The following is a 10,650-nucleotide window of genomic DNA, read 5'->3' on the forward strand; positions in this document are numbered from 1 at the left end:
TTATATATATATATATATATATATATATATATATATATATATATATATCTATGATTCAGAGAGAAAGGGAGAAGGAGTTAGAAACATCAATGATGAGAGAGAATCATTGATCGGCTGCCTCCTGCAAACCCACTACTGGGGATCAAGCCTGCAACCTGGACATGTGCCCTTGACCAGAATCGAACCTGGGACCCTTCGGTCCACAGTCCCACACTCTATCTACTGAGCCGAACCGGCTAGGGCTACCTTCAATCTTAATATTCAGGTAACAGCTCAGGTCTTGTCCTTTCCCACAGGCGCTCAGCCAGTGTAATGCCATTTCATGGTTATGAAGAGGAATTGGGAGAAATAGCCTCACTTCTCAATGACACTCTCTGTACTCAGGTCGGAAGGACTGGGGACAATGAAATAGCAACTGGAAGGTATCATGATCCAGAGGCCCCCAGGGAAGCCCAGAGGTCTAGCCTTTGAGCCACTTAAAGGTACCCCAAGGCTGTTCTAGTTCTTAAGCCAGTTGAAACATGTTCTCTGGGACCCAGAACATCGAGGGCAAAGGGCAGCGCATATGTGACGTCATGCTTCTTCAAGCACTTTAGTCGGTCCCCGCCCCACCTTTTCACTGCTCATCTGTTTATACTTGTGCCTGAGGTGGAGGGCTGCAGAGAGGAGTATCTGGGGACGTTTCTAGTGCTGCTTCTTCCCTCCTTGGGTTCCTTCTCCGGAGAGGAGGCATTTAGGAGTCAAGAAACCACTTATTTCTTCTTTCCGGGGGAGGAAGATGAAGACAGGCACTGGGGACCCCACTGCAAGGAAAACAGGAGGAGCCTCCAGGATCACATGGGTGCTTCCTGCTGACCTGCTGCTTACGCCTGGACATGACTCAACTAAACGAACAGAACTTTCAAATGTCAAATATATTCCTGCCCATTAAGTTATGTCTGCAGAGTGCTAACCAAACTGACTGCTTGCCCAGGAGGCAAGAGTCCTCAGCGACTTTGGGGAGCAGCTGGCTCAAAATCACAATAGACAAGGGTGGCAGAAAGGGTTGGTCACAAGACACAGTGCTGTTAGACGCTACGGGGCTCGGAAGGCAGGAAGCAGTGATGGATGCTAGGCCCAGGGCCTGGGCGCCCACCAAACTGCTTGGCATCCATTCCCAGGGTTTGTGGAGGGAGGGGCACATGGGTAGGGGTGAAGGAGGACTGCTTAATTTATCGTTTCATGGTCTGTCTGAGTCAACACTCACCTTAAACTTTCTGATTCCGAGGCATACCTGGCCAGAATCCAGGTTCTACCTCCTGGCAGCAGGCAACCTCATATCCTACTGAGTGTAAGTTGAAATTGAATCTGGGAAGACGGCACTCAAAAACACAGCCAGTTCTCTAAAAGAATCACGTCTTTGCTATGCAGCTGTGACGGAAAGCAAGGGCTGCTTCAGACAGAGAAGAGGAAGGAGCAGCTGAGTGTGTGAAGAATGGGAAGCTTGCACCTTCTTCTGCACCCTGTTCCCAGCGAGGGCTGGGGAGGGACAGGGGGACGTCTGAGGGGACCTGCAGGTCTCTGGTCCTAGTGCCACCTCTAGAAAGAAGCTCAGGGCCTGCCTCCCACATCCCAGGACCAGGGACCAAGGGCAGTGCTCAGGGTGCAGTTGCCCTGAGGGTGGACCCTAAAGTCAAGGAGGCACAAGAAAGAAAGAGAGTTCCTCATCAAAGCCGAGCAGGGGATACGATGGGAAGACAGGTTCGTGGCTCCAGATTTAGATTTCCTGCCCGGCCGATGCGGCTCAGCGGTGGAGCGTCAACCCAGGAACCAAGAGGTCACGGGTTCGATTCCCAGTCAGGGCACATGCTGGGCGGCAGGCTCAACCCTCTAGTGGGGAGTGTGCAGGAGGCAGCTGACCAATGATTCTCTCTCATCATTGATGTTTCTATCTCTCCCCCCCTCTCCCTTCTTCTCTGAAATCAATAAAAATATGTATTAAAAACAAAGATTTGGATTTCCCTCCCAGAGAAGGCTGCACATGGAATGGGCAGTGCATTTGTTACGTTTCTCCCGATTTGAGGAAATACACCTGTCTGGGCTGGTCATCAGGCTCTCACTGCACAGGGTCATGCAGGGGTGTGACCCCAGGGTGTCTGCTTCCGACCCCACCCCACACAGCCTAAAACTGTACCCTGAAAGGGATCCCTTTGGGTCGAGGAATCTATTCACCCTCTCTCTTTAAAAGAAAAATGAATTCTCAGGGAAGAATCATTTGGCCATTCACACCTTACTGTGAGTTACATCAGTCAGAACAGTTATGGGAAGTTCCACTGGAAGAGAAGAACTACCTGGGGCCCCAGGGGAGGTCCTGCCAGAGGCTTGGGGGGGGGGGATGAGAAAGGGGAAGGGAATGCACAGCAAACAGACTCCTGGCTCCTCCTCTGCACAGACAGGCTGCCAGGACCCCTTTGGGGTTTCCACCGCTCTCCCCCAGCCTCAAGCTTGGCCAGGTGGAACTGAGGTCCAGACTTTGTCCAAAGAGTGAAAAAAGTCATTCCAGTATCAGGTGCTGGATCCTTCTTTCCTCCAACGAAACATCCACAACGTTCGTTGACTTCTGACATCTTTGAGTCCCAAAGTGCTCCCCCCACTTTCCATCCTTCCCAGTGGCCCGCCCCCCCTCCACCACCTCCACCCCGCCCCCCAGCCCAGCCAGGCCAGGAGCCTCTTCCCCAGGAGGTGCTGTGGGCAGGCCCGGCCCTGCAGTTGCTCCTCTCTCAAGTCACCTAGAACCAGATTATCTGGTCCTGCCCTCCCTCAACCCAGAGGCTGTAGAAACACACGGGGCTCCACAGGAAGAAAGGTGTTAAAGAGAGAGAGAGCTCAATTTGGAGAAACATCCAGAAGGGAGAGAACCATGGGAGGGCCAAGCAAGCTCCCTCTGAACCAAGGAGGTAAGAATAGGGACGTGCCCACTTCTGCCTGCTCCGCCTGGGCGGGGAGAGAGAGGCAGGCCCCTCCACCAGCAGCCACCTGCCCTTCATGTCATCCTTTGCTGCCCCCTCCCATGTGTCTCTCCCAGCTCCTGTTATAAGGGCTCAATATCCATTAATAATAGAAAGAATCACTAAGAGAAGCTGGCAGGGCGAGAGGGGGAGTGGAAGAGACGCAGGAGACCTGAGGGCCTCAGGACGGAGCGGGGGTGCTCTGAGGAGAACGGACCCCCAGCTTCCAGCTCTCCCCTGGCTTTCTCTAGATTGCTGTCTACAGCGTCCTTGGACCAACAGGTGTCTCCATCCAGTCCCCGCCTCAGGGGATGGCAGCTGTGCCCCCTCCCACCCCCACCATAAAAGCCTTTCACTTGCTGCACCACCGCACCACGCAGGAGCTGCAGGAGCCGCAGGAGCTCAGACCCCCAATTCTTGGCCCCTCGCTGACACAAAGGAGACTAAAGGGAACAGTTGAGAGGCTTATTGGTCCTAGAGGGGCAGGTAGCCAACCCCTCAGGGGAGACACAGGGGAAGCGGGAGGGTCTGGGGCTCTACCTTGTTTAGGTGGGGAGGTGACCTTTTCTGAGATCCCTGTTAGACTTGCACGTAGTAGGGGTGGGGTGTGAGGGTGAGCCCCTCCCTCAGGCCCACCCCTCCAAGCAGCTCCACCTCTTGGAATTCAGTATACACACAGGTCTGGAAACTTCATCTCGTAGACGGGGATGGAGTGGTTCTGAGGCTGGCCGTAGGCTGCGGTGATGGTTCCCGATGGGCTGGGCGGGGGCCTGGGCAGGAGCACATGGAGGAGAAAGGGATGAGGAGCGGGACCCCACCCCATGCAACCAAAGAGAGCAGCTGATTTGTGTTTCTCTCTGAACCGGGACCAGAGCCTTTGTCACTCTGTGGGTTCCCAGGTTTCAAGTTGTTCTAGAATCTACAGCTCCATGGCAGGCTCTACAGTGACAATGTTGCTTTAGAAAGTCAAGTCTCAGCCTGGGAAACAAAAACCCTGACTCTTTTCCGGGGTTCACTGAGCCGTCTCTTGTCCTCTCTAGTCTCAACTTCCTTTTTGGGGAGAGTTGGTGGCTGACTCCAGCCCTGGAGACAGAGCCTGGGGAGAGGAGGACTGAAGACAGTGAGAGGAAGCCCGGGGAGGGCGCCCAACGCTGGGCCACAGAGGTAGGGGTCCCCGGGCCACGGCTGCCACTTACCGGATGGTGATTTCAAAGATCTGATTGAGTTTGCTCTGCAGCAGTGACGCCTAGACACAAACAGAGGGGGAGTCAGCAGGGGTTCCCGCACCGCTGCGGGTGGTCATGAGCCCACCCCTCCAGAGCGCACACTGGAGGTCTGGGCAGTGCAGCCTCAGGAAGGGAATGGTGGGGGCTCGTTCCCAGCACTTGTCTGTGGACCCGGGCTATGGGTTCAGGTCAGGCAGAGCCGCCTGGCCATGGCCTGCTGGGGCACCAGGAGGACTTCAGCAAGTAGTTCTTGAAGGACCCTTAGCTCCTCCAAGTGGGACGGTAGCGCCTGCTGGGTATGGAGTCAGGAGGCTGAGAGCTGGTTCCAGCTCTGAACTCCAAAGAAGCAGCTGTGCAAAATTGGTGGTTTAGGGAAGATGCGCCCTCTGGTCCCTTCTGGCTCCGATTGCGTGAGGGAGCTGGGCACGTGTTCTGTACCTGGGCCTCAACTCCGAGCTCATGAAATGAGCAGCATCTACCTCTTGAGATGGGACAAGAGGTCAGGATAATATAGGCCCCCCCAATCGACATTATACTTACATGTATGTATATATTATTATAGTTAGTTATCACAATAATTGGAAATATATACGTATATTAGAAATATATATTGTATAATAAAAAGACGTGTTTTTATTGAGAGGAAAAAGTACAATCAAGTATGAGTTATTTGTAACTTTTGGATGTTTACAAGTATATTTCATTGTGACTAAGAGGAACACTGTGACTAGCAAATCCTCGCATAGAAAATCAATCTCAAGAAATGTTTGTGCCCCTCCCTTAAGTATAGACACGAGCCCTTCTTTCCCCTTGTCCGGGGCCCCCTCTCTCAGATCTTTCCCAGGCCCGCTGTTCACCCCCTCCCTGCAGGGTCCTGAGGCAAACAGTGGCCATCTTTCCTTCCCCATGGGCTCCTTCCCCATCACTCCAGAATGTGACGGTCATACTGGCACCAACCGCGCAGAGTAGTCATGGGAATGAAATAAACTAACAGGTGTAAGATGTTCTGGCACACCTCACAGATAAAGCGCTAGGTACACACTTGCCATGATGATAATAATTATAGTCTGTCTGTCTGTCTGATGCAGGAGCTCCTGAGGTCAGGACTTCTTTCTTACATGAAAAGTGCGAGGTCTGGAGGCCTGGATGGCCAATAGCCAAGTCTTTTGGTTCATGGGGAAGCAATGTAGGGCCAGGGTGCTACTGGCATCGCAACCCTAATCTCTGGGTGACTAAAGTGCCAAGATCTAGCCACCCCGTCCGGCCCTGGACCCATTGCCCCCGAGGGCTCGCCCTGTGTGCCTCACTCACCCGGGCCCCGCAGTGAGCTGCGATCTCCTCGAAGGGCGCCTTCTGGAACTTCTCCACCACCTGCCGCCGCCGTTCACGCTCCTGCTCCTCCACCGCCACACTGTCCACTGCAGCACAGAGTGCGGTCAGCCCACAGGGCCTGCCCACTGACATGGAGCTGGGTGGACTCCTCCCGGGAGCTCAGTCTGTGACCGCAGCTCCGGCTCCCCCTCTGCTGATGGGCCAGGTGTGGTGGCCTGGAAGGTGTGGTGCCATCACGTGGCCCCAGCAGGTCTAGACCTTTCCTGAGGGCTCAGCGACCTTCCTTGTGTAAGGGTTTGAGAACCAGTTGAGCAGACCCTGAAGCTGGGCTTTTAAAGCCTCACGTAACTGCACTGCCACTAGGACTCTTAACGGGAAGTTCCTGGAATAGGAAGTACTCTAGGGGGGATTTGAAAAGCGACATCTACAATGGAAAGGCCAGATAGACCACAAAAGCCAGCCCAGAACCCCTATGGCAGAGTGGTATGAAGCTGTGTACATATTCCTCTTGGTATCCAAAATGAGTTAGAGAAAAAAGGGGAGGGGTTTCAAATATGTCCATCATTCACTGTTTAAGAAAGCAGAGAGCGTGTACTTTCAGGAGTACCATCAATGACAACAAAAATAAAAAAGGTCTGGCATTTGAAGACAAAATTTGTCATCAGCATTCAGAAAACTTCTCTCATTTGAAGTACTTCAGACAGAAGACGTAATACTACATTTTAAAATCTATTGCCGCCTGCTGGTGTCGCTCAGTGGTTGAGTGTGGACCCATGAACTAGACAGGGGTCCTCAAACTTTTTAAACAGGGGGCCAGCTGACTGTCCCTCAGACCGTTGGAGGGCCGGACTATAGTTTAAAAAAAAACTATGAACAAATTCCTATGCACACTGCACATATCTTATTTTGAAGTAAAAAAACAAAATGGGAACAAATACAATATTTGTATTTGCATGTGGCCCGCGGGCCGTAGTTTGAGGACCCCTGGACTAGGAAGTCACAGTTCGATTCCCGGTCAGGGCACATGCCCGGGTTGCAGGCTTGATCCCCAGTAGGGGGCATGCAAGAGGCAGCCAATCAATTATTCTCTCTCATCACTGATGTTTCTCTTTCTCTCTTCCTCTCCTTTCCTCTCTGAAATCAATAAAAATATTTTAGAAATCTGTTGCCATTATAAAATAAATATTAATATGATTTGTTCTTAATATATTTCATTGGTCAACTTGTTCTTCTGTATCACATTCTAACAAAAAACAGTCAAAGTCTTTATACACAACTGCTTTTTACCTGACTGGCTGTAACCCTCAGTGGATTACCTTAAAGGCAGCAGTCAGTAGAAAAAGGGTTGTCTGACCTAAGATGCACAGGGCAACACTGATCCCTCACCAGAGCAGGACTTCCCACTGCAGCTTTGGGAGTTGGGATGAGTTCAGACGAAGCCACACTGTCTGCCCTCAAGTCTGTGCTGAATCATCCTCGGGAAGACAGCAGATGGGGCTGCACACACCCACTCGCTTGCAACCAAGACCCAGCTCTGCCCTCCCCTCCAACAGACTCCCTGGGGGCCTCCCACTTACCAATGGCCTTCTTTAGCGTCTCATAGGTGATCTCCTCTGCTGGTACTCGCTGAGGGAGAGGGGGCAGGTGTTACAAAGGTGGAGCGGGGGGAGGAATCAGAGGACGTAGCCTTGGCTTCCTTAGTTACCTGGCAGCCCCTTCACTTCTCAAAGAATGTCCCAATGGGCAGAAACTCCCCCAGGACACCCACCTTCTCACCAGGGTCTCCAGAAGCTCTCCAAGAGTAATGACACGGGGGTGGGAGGCTAATCCCTCATTAGAGTCTCGACTAAAAGAACCCACTATCCCCTCCCCCTGGCTTGTCCCATTAAGCCCAGTGGGAGGAAAACACTGTGTAATTAAAAAAAAAAATCTTCAGATACCTAACAGAAAATACTGGAAGAAGAGATTATATTTGCAGATGGCCATATAATCTCAAATGTCAATTTCAAGAACTGAATAACATTTTTGAGGACTTAAGGGATGTGGGTGGGGGAGTAGCATCCAACTCATGCTGCGGTTCTAACATTTTTGAGATTCCCAGTCTTGTAGAGCTGGAAGGGCCTGGTTCAACCTCATTTCACTTCTCCAGTTAGCCTCCTTCCTTCCATGGGAAGGTTCCAGATAAGCTCTGAAAAGCCCAGGACTGGAGGTCTCCCCCAGTAAGTGAAGGTTGAGGGCATGGCGACAGGGAGGCTTGATCTCGAGCCCAATGAGTTCTCCTTGCTCCTTGGGGAAAGACTAGGTGTCCATACTGTCCTCCGTGGCCACACCAGCCCTAGTGGGTAGAAACTGTCCCTGCTCCAAACTCCACAAGTCTCCTTGTCCAAGTCCTCACTTCTTTCTCCCTCCTCCCAGTCCCCTCCCCATTTCTTTCCCATTTGAGAAGTACATTTGGAATTTCCACTACGATTCCTTATTCTCCCTTTCTCGTGGGAACATCTGCTTTATTTTCTGAGGGAGAAGTAATAATGGCAGGGGAGATAGCACATATTCAGTTGGACAGAGACTAGATATTCACAGCCCTCAAGAAAAGATGGGAGAGAGATGTTTGAGCTGCAGCCTTCTCTTTAAAAGAGCACCTTTATGGGTGTGCCTCGCCCTCATCTCTCCTATTAACCTTCCGATTTCCAATATGGAGCATGTTTGTCTCCACCGTGAATGGCGAATGGCAACCAACAAGTCTTTCAAGAGCGATTTTTATGACATCCTCATGGGAGTGCAGCAGGGAGGAAGGTGGATACAGAGCATTTCTTCCACATGGAAATGTCTGTGGTCTACGGGATGACAGTAGGAAAACTGGACTTCCCTGAGAAATTTACTTTCTCTGCAACCTTACCTGTGTTGTGCAGTTAGGGGGGCCTGGAGCATGGGGTGTTTGACTGCATAGAAGGCAGGAGCAGGTGCCCTCCCCGGGGATGCCGGGCTTCACCAGGGCAGTGTCTGGGGGAGACACTCACCTCCTCCCTCTCAGGGCTGTTCCTAGATTCCACCTCCACCTGCAGGGAAATGGTTTCTCCAATGCTCTTCCTCTTGGACAAGCGATCCTCATCTGGGAAAGGAGAAGCCAGAAGTGAGATTCCTAGCCATCGGGGAGCGAGGCAGGATCTTGCCCCTGGCACCATCTCCCATGCCCTCTGCCTTTGCCTGGTTCACGTCCTCTGAGGGCTCAGGGCACGTGGAGTCTACAGCTGGATTTTACAGCTGGGCCTTCTCTGCCCATTTTAGGATGGTGGGTTCGGCTCTTTAGGGCTAAGATTTTGAAATCCTTGATGAGCACAAAGAAGCTGTGTATGGGCAGAAAGCATATCTCAACTTGGGCAAGCATCATCTGCTCAGAGCACTAGTGGCTGTCACTTGTGTAGCATTTAGTACGCGCATTTGCCTTCATTATTTTATGTACTTTTCACACCCACCCTGTAAGGCTAGGACTGTTAATATACCTATTTTACAGTCAAGGAAATGGACACTCAGAGGTGCCGGGAGTCATCTTGGGAGTCAGTGACAGAGAACTGGGTCTCTGTAGCCCGTGTGTGGCACAGTGGGGCCTCTCCCATCCGCAAGCCAGGCTATCTTGTGGGCCAGTTACTTCTAAGGACCCTGCACTGAGGAGGGGAGGTGGGGAAATCCAGAGGATCTCACCACGGATCTCCACTGTGCCTTTCAGCTCTTGTGTGACATCCAAGGGGCCATGGAAGGCGACCGAAGTCCCTTACACTCAGGCCCTCACCTGGCCATGACAAGCCAGAGGCAGGCCTGGGAGGCCTTGAGCAGGGCCCATACCTGTCAGCTGAGGGATGTAGGGCAGGGAGAGCCTGTCTGAGTTGTAGCCACTGCCCCCCAGGACTTCACTGATCTTGCTCTGGCGGAAGAGGAACTCAATCACCACGCCATCAAGATCCTGAGACAGCCTGGACGACAAGGGAGGGAAGAGGCAAGTGAGAGCCGTGGGCAACGAGGATGATTTCCTAATAACTTATTATAAAGGCAGCATTCATTATACCAAATGACGGAGATGCAAATGGGGAAAAAATCACCCACTGTCCCACTTCCAGAGATAACCTTCAGCGAGCAGAATCCTTCAGTCACACACACACACACATACACACACACAACCACCGCCCCCTTCCTGTTCTGTGATCTATTTCATGTACCTCTTCTATAGTGAATATATCACATTAATATCACATTAACTATTCTTTGAAACCGCTGTAAATGGGCTAGCAGTCGTCTGCTGTGTGGATGGCCATAACTGATAAAGCCATCCCCTGGTGTTGGACATTTCCCCCCAGAATATCTTTTCCTCGCGTTCCTCCGATGCTGAAGTGACATCAGTCTGACAATGCCACTTGGATTGACGGCAGTGTCTTGTCTGGAACAATTGCTCCAGGATTCCTCCCCCATGGGCTTGGTCACAGCTCCCAGAGGGAGCATCACATAACCTGTATGGTACAACACATCCAGATGGCTCAAGGTGTGTATTACAGTCACGATGCCTGTTGAACTTGACCCAGGACCTATGGGCCACGGGCAGGTTCCACTTTCAGCCCTAGAGCCCATAGAAGCCTAAGCCCCTGCCTCCGACCGCCCACCTTCTTACTCAGCTGCCTTTGATTTCCTGGACCATGTACCAGGTGCGCCCCTCACCTGGGCTTCTCCACAAACACGTCCTCAGGGAGCATGTACGGGGCCTCTTTCTTCCTGGTCTCTATCACCTGGAGTTTGGGAGGAATCACAAGGTAAGAGCTGGGTGCAGCAGGGAGAGGGAGCTCCGAACAAGCAAATGAAAGAGCTCCCGCCCACTCAGTGTTTCCTCCCTCCTGCAAATCGGTGGCAGAGCGCCCTACAGCTGGCTTCTGAGGGAGAAACTCAGACCACAGAGACCCTCAGAGCAGCCGGGCGGTCTGCTCAAGCTCTCCCCACTGACACATATGCACTAAGTGTCCTCCGAATGCAGGGGACTTAGCTCCCAAGAGGACCGTTCTTTCTTGCTTCTGTGACCTGTTACACGTGGTTTCTCTTTAAACCTGGAAAATGGAGCACAGGTC

General features: G+C 52.0%; 1 protein-coding gene across 1 annotated transcript; it reads right to left on the bottom strand.

The window, feature by feature from the left end:
• Positions 1 to 3,438: 3,438 nt before the first annotated feature.
• LOC102432846 (protein EFR3 homolog B-like) lies at positions 3,439 to 10,313 on the bottom strand. The gene is made up of 7 exons (XM_006109018.3): positions 10,250 to 10,313; positions 9,386 to 9,513; positions 8,563 to 8,654; positions 7,123 to 7,171; positions 5,525 to 5,631; positions 4,184 to 4,233; positions 3,439 to 3,757 (listed from the first exon to the last, which is right to left on the bottom strand). The coding sequence occupies exons 1-7, from the start codon at positions 10,282 to 10,284 to the stop codon at positions 3,652 to 3,654; spliced, it is 567 nt and encodes a 188-aa protein (XP_006109080.1). The 5' UTR covers positions 10,285 to 10,313; the 3' UTR covers positions 3,439 to 3,651.
• Positions 10,314 to 10,650: the final 337 nt, after the last annotated feature.

The sequence above is a fragment of the Myotis lucifugus genome, unplaced genomic scaffold (assembly GCF_000147115.1).
Source record: "Myotis lucifugus unplaced genomic scaffold, Myoluc2.0 scaffold_5039, whole genome shotgun sequence".
In the NCBI taxonomy this organism is placed as follows: Eukaryota; Metazoa; Chordata; class Mammalia; order Chiroptera; family Vespertilionidae; genus Myotis; species Myotis lucifugus.